Here is a 20,823-nt window from a genome sequence, read left to right as displayed (position 1 = left end):
AAATTAGTCTACTTATGCTCTTAAAATAAAAAGCACAATACAACCATCGCTATATTCACAATTGCGCTTAATTTTAGATCGTCAGCAAAATCATCATGATTATATCGTGAATATTCTATATTCTATATATATTAATAAGATTAATAAATGCTTAATAAGTATTTTTTATTGTTATTGTCAACTAATGTTGTTAAATAATGTGTACAAATGGGACCTTATTGTAAAGTGTTACCAAGTTTTTGATTATTATTTAATATTGAAGTCTTTAAATAAATTTGGGTGCATTTTATGGTGTGAAGATATCATTATAAGTGCCTTATTGCTTTCATGAAATGGTTACTGCATATTAAGGACACAGATGTCTAATTATTATTATTTTATTTTTCTATTTTTTTTTTTTATAAATAAAATCATGAAATGCCATCCTCCCATAACAAGATACTATATAAGTTTCATTAAGAAGGCTGTTGCTAGATACTGTAGAATGCATCCTGTAAAGGCAGCGTTATACCGAGCATCCTCAATTTAGTATTAATGGATTATTTTTTCTAAATGCAGCTACCTTATTAGCGCTTTTAGTCATATACATTTTCATGTCTCAGTAACCATTTGATGCATTTTGTACATTTTTACATACAATAGCATGAATTTCATAAATATTCCATTATAGCCAGCAAGCTGACTGACAAACAAATATTACAGTGTGAAAATAAGAGTTCCCCAAGAAATATGCAAGAATCAACCTAGAGTCCTCCATGTTTCTATTTCTTTCCATACTTGATTATTAAGTTATTATTATTATTATTAGGATCATTCAAATAGCATGTGAAGGCAGCAAAAATGCACCCATCCTGAGTCATGGAGCCTGGATTCACCATGACACTGTGAATGAGCCTTAAACATATGGAGAATGGAGCTTGATTGGCTTCAAGTCAAGCAGGTATTTGTCCTTCTTCCCTCCATGAGCTCTGTTTGAGATGGGACTATTTTAACATTGTGTCATGTTGCTTTGGGTTTTTAGCACGTTAACAATGAATATCCCAATGCATCGTTCAGAAAGCTGTTCAGTACGCTCTACTTCACTAATTTCTGAATGAAAATTGTGTCCCTGTTTAGTGCTTCTTCTTAATACATGAGAGCATTAATGGTTATTGCATAAGCCAGGGAAAACATATGTAAGAGTTTAGGGACAACAAAACTAAAGACTTTGGCCCTGATTTTCTAAAGGTTTGCTTGTATAAAAATGTTTCGGTTACATACTGTATGTAACCCTGATTTCCTGAGTAGGGAACAGGAAGTCATCTTATCCTGTCCATAATCAGACACACTGAGAATAAGCAATGGAATCAGCACTCTGTCTAACAGCTAGAGTTATGTTCAGCGAGTAGCAGAACTGCACCCAACAAACACTCGTGCCTGTCCTGTTACGGGCTGTGGTCCATTCTGACGAGTGATTTAGATCTCACGGTGTTTAGTGTAAAATTTGCACTTTCGGGAGTGTTATTGACATCTTGCGACTGCCCAGAACAACTGTTATGTCCATGAGTTTAAAATATCTGCTCTAAGGCAAGCTTACCACGAAGCCCCTCTCACATCTGTTCTGCTGTTTAACTCACACTGGCCATGCACCTCTGTCACGTCCATGAGTATTTTGAATTCTCCTCTGTAATGGGAACTCATGCATGAGTCAGAACTGTGATCAGATGGAAGCATTCCATCTCATGAATAATGTGGAGAAACGCTTAAAATCTGGTGACGTACATGTGTATTGTCCTACCAAAAATAATAGTGACGCTTGCCTTGGCAAACGCCACCAATGAAAACTCTTCAAGTTTATGTTTAGCTTCTAGATTCATAACCCTAATGTTGACATTTGCTTCTTCGGGATAAACATGCATATTAACGCAGAACAGTCTTGCAATATATCACAGTCAAAATGGCCATTTGTGTGACTGATGCACCACTTTACAGCAGTTGTCCTTTGCACACGCTGTCCAAAATCTGCAATGCCAGTAGATATTTCCACTCAAAGATGGCATATTCTTTCTGAATAAACAGGGCCTCAGTGTGCAGACTGATAGATAATCGACTCACAGTTTTGATTATTTGTGTCTATATGAAGTATGGCTTTGCATTGATATTCAAACATGTACACTGTTAGAAAGAATGTGCAAACATTTTACCTTTGGGGGTACAACAGCTCATCACTCGGGCAGTACCCTCTGAGGTGCATCCACTATGCATTATTTACCTTAAGGCAGGGGTCGGGAACCTTTTTTCACTAAGGAGACAATTTGTTTTTCTTTTTGGTTGAAGCATTTTTTTTAAATTTACTATTTTCAAAAAACAAAGTTTTTCAATAAAATAAAATGTTTATTATGCCCAAAACACAAAAACAAACAAATATGCAACATTTAATAGGTGACTTGTTGCAATATGGAATTGAGTACATGTGTTTGTGCGTGTCTCCATAAAATTACATTTTACAATTGTTCATGAAAAAGTTAACTTCCCTTTTGGGCTTGGCGATATGTTAAAAATATTTTAACAATAAATGCCTTGAAAAAAATATTGTGATATCCTATTATATCCTCAACCCCGCTGCAGAGGGTCGGTGAATATTTTTGCTTTATTGATTTTGCTTTAAATTTTTTATTAATTTATTGAAACATGAAAAATGTAAACAAAAGACATTTATAAATTCAAATTGCACTTTAAACGAAACGCAAAAAGCAATTAAAATAACGAAGTGATCAAAAAACTGTATATATAACCACCTCCCCAAATCCAAACATTTACCGTCTCCAACGGCCTCATTTGCCATCACGCAAGTATCAGTATGCGACAGCAGGTGAAAAATTACTAATAGCCTACAATTAAGAAATAAAGACAATTATAAATGTAAATATAATAATCATAATAATCATAATAAATAAGCCCAATAAATTCCCATGTGTTCCCAAAAAATGCTGCCAAATGTGTGTTCTTATCGAATGTGTATTGCACTTTGGTAATACAGTTTATGCTCCCTCAAGAAATTAAAATAGAACTCAGTTTTAGATTCAATGTGTCTTTTATTATTTTATGATTTAATCACTTTCGTCTTTGTTTAATACAAATATATATGAAACTCACAGTACCTCGAGATGATCGGAGATCATTTGCAGCATTCTTATAGATGACATTATTCTTGCAAACAGTTTTCAGACAAATGAAACAGAGAAAAAGGAGTGATAACTCTTTACATGCGTGTGTTCCTCGAGACAGGGGCCCGCTGCACGTCTCTGAACAAACAACGAATCAGACACAAGCAATGACGGCTTTTCTTCATCTGTTCTTATATAATAAAATATAATAAAGATTCTTCAAGCATGTGTCTTTTTGACTTACAGCATTTCTTGTCATGTGTCACTCTGAGACGTCTTACAAGTCACCAGCCTGTTGTGGGTAGATAAGCAAAATTACTCGCGCATGAAATACCTGCATTGGGACGAGGAGCTTGCAAACTGGATTGAGCCTCGTCGCATTTAATGTTGTGGCAGGTGCTATTTCACACCCCGGGCTCCCATAAAAAATAATGAACATTCATAAAATCGCTCTTAACAGCTAAGATCAATAGTTATTGGGAAAAGAGGCCCAGAACTGTGTGTGTCTTGGAGAAGCGCTTTCATTGCACTCGTGAATAGCAGAGCTCACTGCGCACACATATCAAATCAGACATGCATCGGCGGCTTTTCTTTCATCTGTTCTTCAAAATATAATCATGTTTCGTCAAACTCGCGTCTTTGTGTCTAATTTCTTGTTATATATCACTTCGTGAAGTCTTACTGGTCGCCCTCCACAGTGACTGGTACATCAGCAAAATACTCCTCGTGAAAAATCAGCATTTGGTGGGTGTTCATTTCAAACCTTGTTCACCAGGAGTAGGCTGTACGACAAATTCAGAAGAAAGAAAATCAAAACAGTGTCATTGACTTCAAGCTTTGCAATCGCACCCACACTTTCTGCTGGAAAATTATCTCTAGAAAGTTTTAAATGATCTTGTGTTGGTGAATGGTGAGACACCCTGCGAGCCACTTGATTTTTAACAAAGAACCACTTGTGGCTCGCGAGCCATAGGTTCCCGACCCCTGCTTTAAGGTAGTATGTGTACCTTTTAGGGACAGATAAGACACTTAGGGTACTAATATGTACCCTATCAGGACAGTTATGGTATAAATACATTCCAATTAACATATAAAGGTTACAGTGGGTGTAACTTTGAGGGCGGGGCAAGCTATTGTACCCCTAAAGGCACAATTTTTGCATATTTCTTCTGACAGTATAATTTATGAAATTCATGTTAATTTTTCAATTCACCTTTTTACTCACATTGTTATGCTGCTAATATAATTTGTCATGAAAATGTGTATTAAATTAGAAAAAATGCAAAATAGAACCATTTTCACTAGTTTGTGTGTGTGTGTGTGTGTGTGTGTGTGTGTGTGTGTGCTGATTGGAACACGGGAAGTTTAACCAAAATAAAACAATGTTTCGTTAATTTCGATTATTTGTCAGGTTCAGGTGTTTTAGGGGTTAGGTAAGCTCCTTGCGTTTAAAGAATTAGCTGGGGAAAGTATCTTCCTTGAGAGTTTGTGTACCAGATTTCGAGCTGAATGCCTCCCTCCTCTCTGACCTCCTGTGATGTTGTTGCTCAAGGGACCTTTGGATGCTCGGCTCTATGAAATCAATTTCCAAGTAAGTCTTGCAGAGGAGACGAGGTCCATCTCACTTATTACAAATTCAGCCTATAAATTTCATAAACTCATTATGTGTTTATCTAGTGAAATGCTGCTTCATCACTTTGAAGTACATACAGAATACTGATTAAGGTTTGTACTAAAGCCATTTAAAGTCTTGAATGAGTTTTGTTGAATTTTATTATTAGAAAGAGAACTAGCACAGAAATAAAAGGATTCTACTTGCCTGTGACTTTTCAAATGATATTCAATTTTGAGATATTTACAAGCTTTGCTGACATTTTTTGATTTTTGTTTGTGTATTATTCATTTTGTGTTAATTCAGAGAGGTCTGTGATTGCCCAATATGTCAGTTATGGTTTGAATCGATTTAATACAGTATGGTTATGGCTCAGTAAACAGTGTTGGTGGTTTTTTGATACTTCTGAAATGTAATCTGGTTCTTTTTAGGCAATCTAATCTGATCATTTTTGGATTGGTCATTGCATGTTTTGATAAATCTAATTATTAATTTTAAATGTATTAAGAACCAAATATCTTAAGTCAACTCTACTTTCATTAAATATTAGTAAACATAAAAATCAAACAGCAACTTGCTATTTATGTGTCACTCGATAAAACAATAGGTACTTAAAAGGTCATACAACTAACACTATGCTGAGTTTGGAATAGCATACTACAATACTATGCTTACTATTTCTCCCATAGACAGATATGGCTTGAGCAGTACGAGTAGTATTGGTGGTATGCAATTCCGAACGCAGCCTGCTAAAAAAAAAAAGTTTTTTGCAGGTGTTTCAGTTTACTTAATGAAAACTAAAGCAACACAATTCTAGAACATTTTGTCTTAACTTGATTTCATTATGTTCTATCCAATTAAATTTGTAAAATTGTAGTATGCATAATCAGTTTGAGCTAGAACTACATGAATACTTTTTGAAGCATTGATGAAACTGGGCAGGGGGTTTCCATTTCCCAGCATGCATTGCAGGTGACTGGATGGGGTGAACAAATGTTATTAAAGTGTTATTTTTTCAATTTTTAAGTAAGTTAAGAATAGGAGGAGATTTGTTCATATTTAATGTTGTGTTGTATTGGCATTTAAAATGAGTGTTTGTTAGGCTGGAGTTTTTGGAGTTACCATTGCAGTGAAGATTGGCACTTGTTTTTAGGTTGAGGATGGGCTCTCACTTTCAAGAGATGTTTGATTTGAGTGCTGTTTAGTTCTATAAGCAGTTGTTATCAGTTATATTACATTTATGCATTTGGCAGATGCTTTTATCCAAAGTAACTTACAGTGCACTTATTAAAGGGACAATCCCCCTGGAGTTAAGTGCCTTGCTTAAGGACACAATGGTGATGGTTGTGGGGATTGAACCAGCAACCTTGTGCTTACCAGTTATGTGCTTTAGCCCACTACTTATCAAACTGACAGTATAGCAGGTGTACTGTCCTTACTTTTGCTCACCTGGCATATACTAATGATTAATATTTTATTTGGACCAACTAATTAAGACTATTAATTAGATCTTATCTAGTTGTTCTGACAAAATGAATTTAAGCTTGTACAGCTAGAACAAGTCAGTTCAAGCCAATTATTAATTTTTTCAAGTTTAACACCATATTCAGCTTCATAAGCAGTTGTCAGTTACTAGAGTTTGTCGTTTGAGAATGCTGTTTTGCTACAGTTATTTTTACAAATTCAGTAACCTTGTGATGCTCTCTACTCAGTCTCTGATCATAACAGTCTTACTGATACAACAGCAGTTTTTGAGGGCTAGATTTTGGAAAGAGGGGGAGTATCTGATTCAGGGGCTAAGTCTGACAGAGTTTCCAGAATGGCTAACTCACATAATTCACTTACTGCACCTAAAGAACGCTCCATTCACTCTCGACTACTGTTGTAATGTAGTTCTGTCCTGTAGGACTCGAGTGCGTAGGACTCGAGTGCTTAATAAATGTGGGCCAGCTTGATTTTGGCACAGATGTAACTGTGACGAGACACCCACCTGTTGTCTAATTTTGTCATCTGTTGTGTTTCATTAAAAAGCTATTTAATGCCAGAGGGCGATCTCACCATCAGCAGGACCTTCTGCCATGAAACACCTTCTCCTTTCCTTCCCTCTGGGAGAATGTCCCTAATGATACACCATTTGTCAAGCTCTCAGTCAGGGGGTCAACTTGTCAGATGTTTGTCAAAGACTGACACGAGATATAACCAAGTGGCCAAGAGCGAAGAAAGTCACTTCCACTTGGATGAGCTTGAAGTCCTAATCAAAATTAAGTGTGGTATTTACATTGGTTTCTTTTTTGTAGCTGTAGCTCAGTCTTTTCTTTAAAGGATATAGTGTAATTGTAATGTACCCATGGTAAAATTACTTTTTTCTTCTTATCCACTTGCAGGAAAGTCTCGGATAATTTCCCCCATCGCAGGATGACTCTACCGCGAGAAAAGGGTCGTCGTCAGGCAGTCCGCGGACCTGCGTTCATGTTCAACGCCCGTGGCAGCAGCCTTACGGCGGAAGAAGAACGCTTCCTGGATGCAGCAGAATATGGCAACATCCCGGTGGTCCGTAAGATGCTGGAAGAGTCCTCCACACTCAACGTGAACAGTGTTGACTACATGGGACAGAACGGACTACAGTTGGCCGTTGGCAACGAGCACCTGGAGGTCACTGAGCTGCTCCTGCGGCGAGACAACCTGGCCCGTGTTGGGGATGCGCTCCTACTGGCTATTTCCAAAGGTTACGTGCGTATTGTAGAAGCCCTGCTGGGTCACCCATCCTTTGCGGGTGGCGAGCGACTGACTCGTAGCCCCTGTGAGTTGCAGGACGACGACTTCTATTCGTACGACGAGGACGGTACACGGTTCTCACCTGATATCACACCAATCATCTTGGCTGCCCACTGCCAGAAGTACGAGGTGGTGCACATGTTGCTCATGAAGGGAGCTAGGATCGAACGGCCGCATGACTATTTCTGCAAATGCGCAGATTGCACGGAGAAGCAAAGAAAGGACTCATTTAGCCACTCGCGGTCCAGGATAAATGCGTACCGTGGTCTGGCTAGCCCCGCATACCTCTCACTCTCTAGTGAAGACCCTGTACTGACCGCTCTTGAGCTAAGCAATGAGCTCGCTAAGCTGGCCAACATTGAGAAGGAGTTTAAGGTAGGAAGGCTTTCTCTCTTGGCAGTGGCTGCCATTGTTTTTGAGTTTGCACTATATGTTTTTCACTCATTTTTTGTTTAGCATGATTCTTTATTTAAATGTTTTTGTAAATATTTTGCTACAACACCAGATACATACTGTATTTCGTTAAACATTTTGCATAAAAGATTGGCCATGTACACACTGCAAAGAACTATGATTTTACTTTGAACTTCAAGTGCGGCCCAAATCAATACAAACCCCATAACTCATATTGAATTGTGACGTGCTCCATCAAATTGAGTCGTAAGTAGCAATGGGCCATTTTTGGAAAGAAAATGAATTTTGGTCAAAAACATGATTTTTACTGTTTTATGTTTTCTGTTGTTTTTGATAAAACAAAGTTTGATCTGATAGGGGATGTTGAAAGACACAATGCCATTGGCTGAAATGATTATCTCTCATGTAATCGGCAAATTAGTGTTTCAATCTTGGGAAGGCGTCAACTTTCACTTAACTACACAGTACACATTTGCCTCAGGAAATTATTTGCCATAATTTGTTAGCTTGATAAAATCAACTGTAGAGAAGAGAAAATTGCTAAAATTTTAAATACCATCACTGTCGCAGATGCAACATGCCAGTAGTTTCCAATAGTTATTTTTGCTTTTATTTCTCCATGGCCGCTGCTGGAGGGTTCTACAGTCTGAACTGCTTGGTTCAACTATATAATGGCACCCTCTAGAGGTTAAATAAAAACAATCACTGACTCCACATGGAGTTTGTTGTGCAACATGACTAAGCTATTTAAAGAGATGGACGCTTCAAATGTGGGTTTAAAACATTGACAGAGAAAGTCAAGGTATGTGTACAATGCACGTTATTCGAATGGCTAGAACAATGTTCCAAAGTCAAGGATGGGAACTGCTTACCTTTCCTCTTAATACGCTGTTTTGAATAAAAAAGTCACATATGAATTTGTGCACATCCGTTGAGTTTTTTTCCAGAATAGAGGTGCGTCCAATTTGTTCCATTCAGATTATAAACATGAGCGCTCAGAAGAGGTTTTGATTCTAAGTGAATTTATAAGTTACTTATCAGTTATAAATCAATCATTAATGGCAGCCTTTTATGAATATGCTGCCTGAGTTTTTGTTTTTGCTCGGTCGTTTGTTTGCTTCAGAAGACAAAGCGTGAGCATGGTTTATTTTGTGAATGCATGCGCATAGGAACAGTTTTATAGTTTTCCGTTTTATAGTTTTTTGACCGTAAAATTTGTTTAAAGTTTAAAGTTTTTTTTTTTTTTCCTCCGTTCTGACAAAATTAACTTCTGTCTAAACTTCCTAATTTTATGATGTAGTTATGTACAAAAAACTTAAGAGCATGGTAAAATATATCCATCTGAAATAAATTTGATATTCATGAGAGGGCACATTGTTATATAATACACTGTGTTCATGTGAGGGCACATGGATATATAATATATAAAATGACATTCTAAAATTACCTTCAAAAACATAAGACTTGAGTTAATTTTATTTCTATCCCATTTTCTCTCTCCCTTTCTTGTACATCATTTATAGATTTAAAATGACAATAAAATAAAATAATAAATATTGCCAGTAGTGAAGCATACAGTCACTATTTGGCTTTTATGTTACTACTGAACAACAAACATATTTGACCTGTAATATTTTAATTAATTTCAGATGGCAAAGGCTTTGAAGAAGGTACAGTACCAGTGTGGGAGAAATGTATTAAAGTATTGCCATGGAAAGTAATACTAAAGTTCAGCACTATTGTAAATTTTTATTATTTATTATTTATTTCTTTTTATTTTATCCCCTTTTTATTCCCAATTTGGAATGCACAATTCCCACTACTTAGTAGGTCCTCATGGTGGCGAGGTTACTCACATCAATCAACTTACCACGTGTCCCATTGAGAGCGAGAACCCCTAATCACGACCACGAGGAGGTTACCCTACCCACCCTAGCAACCGGGCTAATTTGGTTGCTTAGGAGACCTGGCTGGAGTTACTCAGCACGCCCTGGATTCAAACTCACACTGGAGTCAATACTCGCTGAGCTACCCAGGCCCCACAAGCACTATTGTACATTGAGTTAAAGTTTTTATTCAAATTATAAATTTTAAAAACTATCAGCCGATTAATCGGCTATCGGTCTGTTTTCCCCACCTTAGTTTTCGGTATCAGTAAAACCCACTATCGGTCAACCTCTAGTCATACCATCTTATTAGGATGATAGCATGCCAAATAAATTGCCTAGTATAGTTTGCCTAACAAGTTTCTACCAGCTGACTGTACTGTACTGTAGATTTTGTTTGGATGCAGCTTGATCTCATGAAAATTACGTGACAGTGATAACATTTTTGCAAAATGATAATACCTGGTTAATTTCACATATCATGGCTCGTGAAATTTCTACTGTGTGGTGCTAAAAGCGAGTAAAATATTTTCCTGAACAGATGATTTTAAGGTTAATGCTCTATCTCGAGTTCTGTTACATTCCTCCTGACTGCGATGTTAGAGTGTTACAGTAATGGATGGATGATTGCAGCGCCAGCCAGATAGGTCGGAAAAAAGTATACCAACGTGACATAAGCCGAACTAAGGGAATATAAGCCACTGCAGCTTAGCACCCGGCCTCTTTCGCTTTTCTGCCTTCGGATTAGGTCATACAGTTTCATCGCATCGTCTAGTACAGCTTTTTCTCAGAGCAGCGAAGACTCGTCCTCCCAAGCTGTGACGATATGTTTTTGGTTTGGATTGAATTATTTTCTACAAACTTCGGTCAGTGAGTTTTTTATTCATACAGAGTTCATTTTATATCGTCGGTGTCACTATGCCTCTCAGTTTTATCCGGAGGTGTGTCATCCGCGCTTTGGGCTAGGTTTCCCCTTTAGCCCGTTTCTATAGTGTATTACTATCTGTTGAATTAAACAAGCTGTTGGATTCGAGCTGCCATGTTCGCATTTATCACACATTTTTCCCACTATTTTGTGTTATTTTTCTCTGTCCTATCCGTGGGTGTTATTGAGCCAATTACACGGTACTATCGCTCTGGTATCCTTTCTCCACAGATACTCGCGGTTCATCCGGAGGTTGTGACGCATTTGCATATAGCTATTACAACTTGCGGTTCTATCCGAAGGGCTACTTGACAGTCGATATAGTTTACAGCTCAATTTCTCCCACCTATCCCCTAAATTGTAGACTCTGTTCTAATGTGCTCCTTCCTGATGATGGGCATGATCGGGACATGTGAGGCACTTACGGATACGTGCCAACACAGTAGCTTGCTGCCTTTGTCCGAGAGACAGTTGCGTTTAGCTGATCTGGACAGCAACCGGAAAGCTAATCTTGTAGAGCCGGAACCGGTTTCATAGCAGAGACCTCTAAAGTGCTGTACCTGTGTAGCTGCTGGCACACCTCCAGCTAAGAAAAGATCCACTTCTAAGGGCAGTCGTTTGGCAGAGCATCTGTTGTCAAAAAAGGTTTCTGGCCTTTCCTCAGATATTTTGGAGATGAAGCAGATCCTGCAGTCCCTTCAACCATCAGTTTTGGTCTCTACAGCCACTATGGGCCCCACTGAGAATGCTATCACATTTATTGAACGAAAAGAATACCACCACTATTATCCTCCTCATAGCTCCCACCTTGACACTATGTCCATGTGTGCTGCTGATACACAATTTCAGCAGTACCTTGGCTCTGAAACTGCCAAGTTTGATTATTTGCAGGACGTGCCATCCAGATCTGACTTGGGTGGCTCTGGAGGTTCATGCCATTCTTCAGGTACTGCTCCACCTCCGGTGGATGACACATTGACAGTGTTTCAGATGGCAGTGGCTCATCTTGAATTTTATGAGCACCCTACCCATCCTATTCAGTCAAATGTGTTCTTTAGCAAGTCTCTACCTACAGATAATTTTACTATGCCTGCATGTAAAGACTTTGTGGCAGAATTTTCCAGCACTCTGAAAAGATCAGGAACGGCCAAGAGGTGATCCAAAACCACATGTACCTTAGCTTCTATGGCCGAGGCGGAGTCCATTGGGGTGCGAAATGTGCCAGAAGTTGAACAGCCGGTTGCAGCCTTTCTCGCCATGGGTCACGTGACACAGGAATTGAGCTCTCTCACTGCAACACTTCTAACAGCTCACTGGAAGGTATGGCTCATACGCAGAAGTGATTTTGTGGCTCTAACGCCATACTCAGGGCAGCCCCACTTCCCGCCGTGCATCACAGGAAGTTCCTACGCTTCAGTTTCAAGAACCAAGCATATCAGTTCAAGGTTCTGACATTCAGCCTTTCTATGGTCCCTCAAGTGTTTACAAGATGTGTGAAAGCTGCCCTATCACCCCTGTGGTCCGATGGGTGCTGTATTTTACCCTACCTGGACGACTGGCCCTTAAGTGCTCGGATGAGAGTTCAAAATGTGCACAACACTCGGTTGTTGGATCATGTTGCCAGGTTGGGTCTCTCAGTGAACAGAAAAATGAGCGCTCTTTTTCCAGTGCAGTTCATCACGTTCATTGGTATGACAGTCAAATCTGTCATGATGCATGCCTCTCTTTCTCAGTCCCGGACAGCAGACATACTGAAGCTTCTTGCTCAGTTTCATCTGGGTGCGACCCTTCAGTATGGTGATTTACTGAGGCTGATTGGGATGATGATGTCCATCCCATCATCGACTGATTGTGGTGTCTCACCACTGCACATATGCTCTTCGGCAGTGGACTTCCCTGGACTTTTTGGTAGCGGGCATTCCATTAGGTGTTGTTCCCTCCTGTCAGGAGGTGGTAACAACTAATGCATCCCTCACGGGTTGGGGTGCAGTCTGGAACCACAGAGGCATCAGCGGCCAGTGGTTGGAAGTCCAGTCCATGACCACATCAACCTTCTGGAGATACGAGCAGTTTTTCTGGCCTTAAAGTACTGCTTTCCAGTGCTGGCAGGCCGCCATGTGCTTGTGCTTTCAGAATATACTTCAACTGTTTTCAATCTGAACCATCAAGGGGGCACAAAGTCGAGGAGCTTGTTAAGGCTCACCTGGTTGCTTTTCTGCTTCGCATCATTGAGGGCTGTCCACCTGCCGGGGGTAGCTAATCGGGCCACATCCAGGGGAATGGAGCTTCACCCGGATGTAGTCCTGGGGATTTGGAAGGAGTTCAGTACAGTGGAGGTGGACCTCTTTGCCTCGGAGGACAGAACCAACTGCCCACTGTGGTTTGCCCAGACTGAGACGTCCAGTCCTTTGGGACAGGACACACTGTCGCACAGCTGGCCAGATTGTCTCCTGTATGCCTTTCCCCCGATTCCTCTATTGTAGTAGATGCTTCTCAGATTTGCTCAGGGAAGACACAGAATGCTTCTGGTAGCACTACGGTGGCTGTCCAGACCGTGGTTTGCCTGCTTCTAATTCTGTTGGTGGGCAGACCGAGGTGGTTTCCCCCTAGGAGGGACCTGTTATCTCAGCTGGGCAGCCACATTTGGCACCCAGAACTGGCCCATCTGCAGTTATGGGGGACTCTTGGACCGACTCCCTTTTAACAGATTGTGAACCCTCAGTATTTCACACTGTTCTTAATGCGAGGGCAACTTCTACATGACTGTTTTATGCCCATCACTGGAAGCTTTTTATTCATGGTGTGAAAGTCGTGATCTTGACCCTGTGCATTGCACAGTTACAGCAGTTTTGAGTTTCCTACAAGGATTTTGGAAAGTGGTTGGGCATCATCCACCCTGAAGGTTTATGTGACAGTCTTTTTGGCACACCACTCACCCATTGGGGGTTCATCTCTGGGTTCCCACAGTTTGATCTGCAGCTTCCCTAAGGGTGCAAGACATCTTAATCCTGCTTGCACTCCCCATTCCCCAGTGTGGGACTTACCTTTGGTGTTGGAATCTCTTTTTCTACCTCCCTTTGAGTCAGTGGATAATGCAGACCTTAAGTGGAAGTCTTTGAAAGCGGCCTTCCTCCTGGCCATTGCTTCCACTAAGAGGGTTAGCTAGCTTCATGCATTGTCCATGAGTCAGTCCTGCATGAGATGTAAACTGGAAGGCGCTAGTGTTACCCTCTGGCCCAACCCGACCTTCCTTCCTAAGGTGCTCCTTCATCAGTTCATTAATCAGTCCATTGAGCTGTGTTCTTTCCAACCAACAGCGCTTGAGTCCAGTGATGATGGATGTTTTCTTGTGCCCCATGCAGGCTTTGAGATGTTATGTAGAGGCTACTGTGCAGTGGAGACAATCTGATTAGTTGTTTGTCTGTTTTGGGGGCATTAAGAAGGGTGCCCTTCTATCCAAACAGAGGCTGTCATGGTGGGTTGTGGAGGTCATCACCATGGCATTCAAGAAGGCTCAATGACCCTTGCCTGAGACAGTCACTTGCCATTCCACCAGGGCGGTCTCCTCTTCATGGGCTGCCTTCAGGGATGTTTCCCTTGTGGACATCTGTGCTGCGGCTACTTTGTCCTCCCCATGCACTTTTGCAAGATTCTACAATGTCAGTGTTGCCTCATCCCATGATGTGAGCTCTGCTGTTCTCTGGTGATGACCCCTGTTGTCTAATGAATCATTCCTCATGACTTTGTTGGTATTGGTCATCCATTACTGTAACACCATCTCTGGCGGTCAGGAGGAATGAAACAGAACACTGGTTACGTATGTAACCGTGGTTCTGTAAATTCTGGATGACTGCCAAAGTTCCTGGTCACTCAGAACGTGCTATAATGATCTGAGGCTGTGTGCAGAGCTGCAGTGGCTTATTTTCCCTCAGCTCGGCTTACGTCACTACGTGACTTTGTTGATATACTTTTTTTCGACCTATCTGGCTGGCGCTGCGATCATCGATCCATTACTGTAACAGAGTCTCTGGCGGTCATCCGGAAATTTACAGAACCACGGTTATAACAGAACCGACCTCCCTACCCTAAACCTTAACCTAACTGAAAATTTGTGTTTATGAACTGATAATCTGGCATTTTACTTGTGATTTGTGTGAAAGTGAATAAAAGTAATTGTTGTTGTAGCGCCTCTAGTGTTCATTTCACCAGGAAACTGTAGCGATACCTACAACAAGCCACGTAAAAATCATTCTGCAAAAATTAAGGTATAGAAACATGATTCCATCAGATCTTTTTATTTCCCTATCCTAACTATGCACAATTTTATGGTTAATTGCAATGTATTATTTGCATTTTCTTTTCCTGCTGTGTTTGCAGAATAAAGGAGTCCAGAACCCATGATGGTTGATAGCAATATTTTGCTGTCTCACAGCTGTATACAAGAAACATCTATTCCAGCCGTTTAACCCGTTTGGTGTAAGCTATTTTGGTCCAAAGGAAAAGTAGCCACTAGAGACAAATTAATGTCTGTCAATTTTTGCTAAACTGGTACTGACAAAGGTCTCTGCAAAAACCGCTTGAGGGGTGAAATGTTGTTCTGGCTACATATGCGAATATGCTGTTGTCTGCGGTCTCAGGGTGGTTCACGAAGCTGCCGGGTTCGGGTCAGTAGAACATTCGGCTAGGATCGGGTTTGTAATTTATGAAAAAAATTAATTTCGCCCATGCGTGCTCACTCACAAAGATATGTGCAAATGGATGAGGGGCCATTCACACTGAACGTGTTTTTACGTGCATCCACTCTGTTTTTCCATTGTTTTTCTATGTAAACACGTGCTAGACGAACATTCTTGACTGCTGTACTGTGTCTCGCTGTTTCTTCAGTGTCTCACACAGGACCGGAACATTTTTAGACACTGTGTCAAGTTCAAAATAACTTTTAAAAATGCATGTTTCAAAAACGCATGTTGAGACACCTGCGTTCTGTTTCAGTTGTTGCACTGCATCTAGACTGTTTTTAGCGCAGGTGTCACAAAGATTTAACAATCTGAACAAGTTCAGTCTGCAAAGAGGTGACTGTTACAATTTTTAACATTATTCCAGATTATTCTGCAACAAGTAAAGTTTCAGCGTTTGATAAACGGCAAGGTTTTTTTTTTTTCTTATGCTCTAGTGTGCTGAGGGGCGCCGTGGCTTGTATGTTTACTGTAACAATACTGTAATGAATGTTGCCTACGATGCTTAGCCTACGTACAGCCTTTTGCAACATGATGAATAATACACTGCAGCATTAGAATATAAGCTCCAGGTGAAAGTAAATAAGACAGAACTATTGTATACAACAAATCCTCAAAGTAATAATAATAATACTGTATCATATTATAATGACAAACTGGACGATAATAAATAATTGTTGGGTTATAATATTAATATATACTGTAACAACTGAATTTCAAAGTGTTACTGGGTGAAGTAGTAGGTATTGCACACCCAGTTCACACACACACACACACACACACACACACACACACACACACACACACACACACACATCACACACAGAGAACATGTTGATGTGGCTATCCTTATGAGGACTCTCCATAGACATAATGATTTTTATACTGTCATGAACTATAGATTCTATCCCCTAACCCTACTCCTAAACCTAACCCTCACAAAAAACTTTCTGCATTTTTACATTTTCAGTAAAACATCGTTTAGTATGTTTTTTAAGCGATTTGAATTATGGGGACACTAGAAATGTCCTCATAAACCACATTTATAGCATAATATCCTTGTAATTACCAGTTTGTAACCTAAAAAAAAGTCCTCGTAAACCACTTAAACCTGCCCACACAAACACACAATGTATTTTGTAAACATATATTGCTTTTTTTTTATCACTGTATTGTGGAAAAACTGGAAAACATGCATTAATTATCTTTAACTAGATTTTTATTTCATTAAACATTTTGAATGTACTTGGCTACAAAGGCTGATAGGAAGAATTTATAATTATGATTTCAAATAAATTTAGTCATTTTTTTAGCAAGATTTTTCAAAATGGGGCCTCAGGTTGGTTGGTTGCTTGGGGCCTCAGAAATCGTAAACCTGCCCCTGGTCTCAGACATGCTAGAATGTGGTTGTCACTCCTGTAAATAAACAAATTTTGTGCATATAGAACAAGATTAAGCACTCAGAAGGCGAGTGTCAACAAATTAGCTACAGTGTGTATATGGCCAATAACACTTGGGAACTGCACTTTGTCTTGTGTCAAACTTCTGTTAATTCCATCACCAATCCAGACTCTTGTCAGAATTTCAGACTCAGTTTCACTTATGTTTACATCTCTTATCTTGACACTTATCTTCATTTTAACAACATTTTTAACTTCTGTTGCATGTTTGTTTGTATGTGCTGCTGTCGTCGACAGGAAAAAAAGAACCGTAATAAAGAGACATCGCAGCACAATGGCTTCTTTCTGGTAAATATGTTTGACTAAATAATTTCACTAACTCCCACTAACGATTTCTTATTGTCATGTTTACTGCTTCAGCTCTTCAGTCAAGGTAAAACTGTCTGTCAACCTGTTTTTCAACCATCCTAAGATGGTCTTAGCTGATCTTCCAGTTTGGTCAGCCTGATCTGTTTGGTTGGTTTTAGAGGGGTTTGGGGCACTTGTCAGCTGAAGACCAGCTTGATCAGGCTGACGGATCAGCTAGACAAGCTTAAATCAGTTAACACAACAACCCAGTTTAGGCTTCTTTGAGCTGTTTTATTCAGCTGGGTAATGATGCATAAATGAATGAATCTCACAAAAAATGTCCTATCATATTAAGGGTGATATTTCACACCGAATTCAAAAGAAAGGAATAAGGATTTATATTTTGCTCAAACAGAAAATACTTACATAATCCTATTTTTAGGACCAAGATTTTTATTTATTTTTTGTATTTTGTGACATTATTTTCATGACAATAAACCACATTTCACTCCAAAATTCCCATTGACATGAAAAAAAAACAAAAAAAAAAAACAAATTGTATTTCGGTCATTTAAAAAAAATTGTTTTATATAAATTATGGTAGTATTTGTTGTACTGGCGTTCATTTATGCTGATTTAACTAAAAACATTGTATTCCAGTAATCTTTGTTTTGTAATAGAGTAAAACATATTATACTATATTACAGAATCCAATGAGAATCACTATTTAGAAAGAATAATAGGAAATACACATAAAACTCAAAAGTAAAACATCCAAAAACAATAGAGTAATGAGAAAAATTATTAATTATGTCAAACAAATCATAATGATCCTAAAAAAGGCTTCATTTTGAGTAAAAATATAGTTCCTTCATAATTTCTTCTTTTGACTTCTAAGTGAAATTTCATCATGTTTTCGTGAGATTTACTCAAATATTGCATCTGTTTCTTAATGTTCAGTTCTAAATTCAGAAAATATTTTTCTGTTGTTCCTTATTAAGCAAATACATTTCACAAGCAGCTGTTGTACTCATCAAACATGGATCCATCCTGTGACCCACTTTGATAACCGTCATGGTGTCTGAAGTTTGATTCTCATATAACATATGGTCAGTAATATTGTATTTCCCATGCTGATAATAGAAGGTTTGTTCTCATCCTGGTGGTCTGATATAATGAACCCTACAGTGAACAATAAAACACACAGCATGCCACTTTTGGGCTAGAATCTCAGCAGCAGTGCATGCTGGGAGATCAGACTGATATGTTTACCTGACATCTGTAAAGTAGACCCTGCGTTGAATTGCACAGTGTTAGATTATACTTATGCCATACTCTCAATAACATTTCTTAAGGTGATGTGTGTAATCTGTTACATGTTATAGGAATAGTTCAACCAAAAATTATAATTCTGTCATTATTTATGTTTCACTGATTTTAATACAATAGCAGTTCATAGCGACTCACTTTAAAGCTTAAAAAAGCGCCTAAAAGGGGTGAATTCACTAAACAGTTGTGCAACTTATACGTGTGATACTTCCAGACTATTCTCACAGTGAATTCAGAAACAGTAGGTTGACTTTTCTTCAGCTGAAATCGGTCTGTGCTTAACAAATTCGAAACACCGCCCCCAGTGGCAAAGCAGTTACTCATGTGTGAGCTCAGGGTTTATTGTCCAGGGAGGGGTGCCAGAAGTGAGTTGTTTTCAGCTGTACAGGCTGTAATAGAGGAATGCATATTTTATAAACTGTACTCCCAACCCAAATCTAAACCTAACCATCAGTGGATTAAAAATGTAATATTAGAGGGGAAAATGCAATCTCTGAATCACACTCATTATGCAAACGTGATTATTTCCTAGTTTCAAGGCAAGATCCGAACTCTGTTTTCCCACGCTGTTGATGCAACATGCTTCCGGTGTTAAATGTAAGTGTTAAATGTACACTCCTGGTGTGTATATGGTTCTCACTCGCTGGTGTTATAAACTAACACTGAAGCAGTGTTGAATCTACAGCAAATAATTAAATAAAGTAGATACACTCTCTGAGTGATGATTGATCATTAGTGATGACACCTGATGTTAACAAGCAGAGTCTACTGAAGGAAAGAGAAACAACAAGAACAAGAAAACAAGAGAACAAACCAGCACACACCACAACAATTAAATCTGTCTTACAGCCACACAACATTAGATGTACATCAACTGCAAATAAAATATGTTATTAGACAACAATCTTTCAATATGTTGAGTGAGGATGTTTGTTTTATATGTCTGCAAAAGTTATTTACTGAGAATTAATTGAGGTTTGTCTCTATTTAGTGCTGCTGATGTCATTTTGTTTAATTTGAAGTCACCATTACGGTGATTATTGTTCTCTTTGGTTAGATACCTGAAACTTGATTTTACACAGGTCAGTTGCTGTTCAAATACAAAACACTGTGAAAAGGAATATCCACCTGGATGTTAGTTGGTATATTTAAGTGAGATCTCATTTCAAGTATCATCATTAAAAAATAAAGTCTACAAACAACAAACTAAATTTCAGATTCATGCCACAGTGCATTGTGGGTGTTTGCATAGTACACAACTCAACAATGGCACCCAGCATGCATTGCGGCATGGATCTAAAAATGAGTTTGTTGAGTGTCACCACTGATGGGTTTTGTACGCAGAGTGTTGATGTCTGTATGTCTAATTGGGCAAAAGTTTCAACTATTTTTTTCATAAGCAGCTGTTGCATCCTTCACTGGCAGTATCTGCTCAACTTGACATACCTGTTGCAGTAACCCTTTCATATTTATTGCTATTGGTATGAATATTATAGCTTTAATTTTGTTTACAGTGAGCAGCCATCAAATGTAATCATTACATCACATTTCAAACTGACTCTTTTCTAAATAAGAAAAACCTGCTTTCAGTTAATTGTATTTTCTTTCATCACAGCACAATTACACTTGTCTTGATAAAATCTTATTGCACTGGTTAAAAGAAACTTGATAATCCAGAAGAAGGGTCAAGTGCCTAACCAAAGATAACACTAATCACCGTAATGGTGACTTCAAATAAAAAATAAAATAAATAATAATAACACAAAATCAGCAACACTAAATGAAGCTAAAGCTTTATTAACTCCTAATCTTTTGCACACTTGAAGAAAAAAATCCCAAAATTACTTATAATAATAGAACATGGCATTGTTGTATTTTGAGCATTTTCAAGCTTTCTCCCGTGAGATGTTGAGACATTTAATTTGTTGTCCAAGAACATATTTTATTTGCAGTTGATGTACATCTAATTTTGCTGTGTAAGCACAAACCTTCTATAATAGCCAGCCAGCCCCGGAAACTGTTTCACCTCCTTTTTGGTCTTGGGTTTCAGGCAGGCCGCAGTCAATCAATTTGGGGACGCACCTGCCCGTGACCCAAGTGGAACCCCAAATACCATACCTCCACCCATCCAATTGTGCACTTTTTGGGATTTGTCGTGAGTCCCGCCCATCGCAACGATCTCAGAACCACCCTCAAATGCTGCATGTGCCGCTGCCAATCATTAGTGTATATAATGATGTCGTACACAGAGT

The 20,823-nt window shown here is 39.0% G+C and overlaps 1 protein-coding gene across 3 annotated transcripts in view; it reads left to right on the top strand.

Moving 5' to 3' along the window:
* trpc3 (transient receptor potential cation channel, subfamily C, member 3) overlaps positions 1-20,823 on the top strand; it is a 107,241-nt gene that overhangs the window by 7,638 nt on the left and 78,780 nt on the right. The window contains exons 1-3 of one of the 3 annotated variants that reach the window (XM_051658548.1): positions 6,997-7,028; positions 7,143-7,908; positions 17,192-17,242. In XM_051658548.1, the coding sequence (XP_051514508.1) occupies positions 7,174-7,908; positions 17,192-17,242 (786 nt within the window). In that variant the 5' untranslated portion in view covers positions 6,997-7,028; positions 7,143-7,173. Of the gene's footprint in view, positions 1-6,996; positions 7,029-7,142; positions 7,909-17,191; positions 17,243-20,823 lie in introns of those variants that run through there. The other 2 variants (XM_051658545.1, XM_051658547.1) reach the window with 2 other exon arrangements.

This window comes from Myxocyprinus asiaticus, chromosome 27 (assembly GCF_019703515.2).
Source record: "Myxocyprinus asiaticus isolate MX2 ecotype Aquarium Trade chromosome 27, UBuf_Myxa_2, whole genome shotgun sequence".
Lineage (NCBI taxonomy): Eukaryota > Metazoa > Chordata > Actinopteri > Cypriniformes > Catostomidae > Myxocyprinus > Myxocyprinus asiaticus.
Note: the sequence above shows the minus strand (reverse complement) of the source record. Positions and strands in the feature narration are given on the sequence as shown.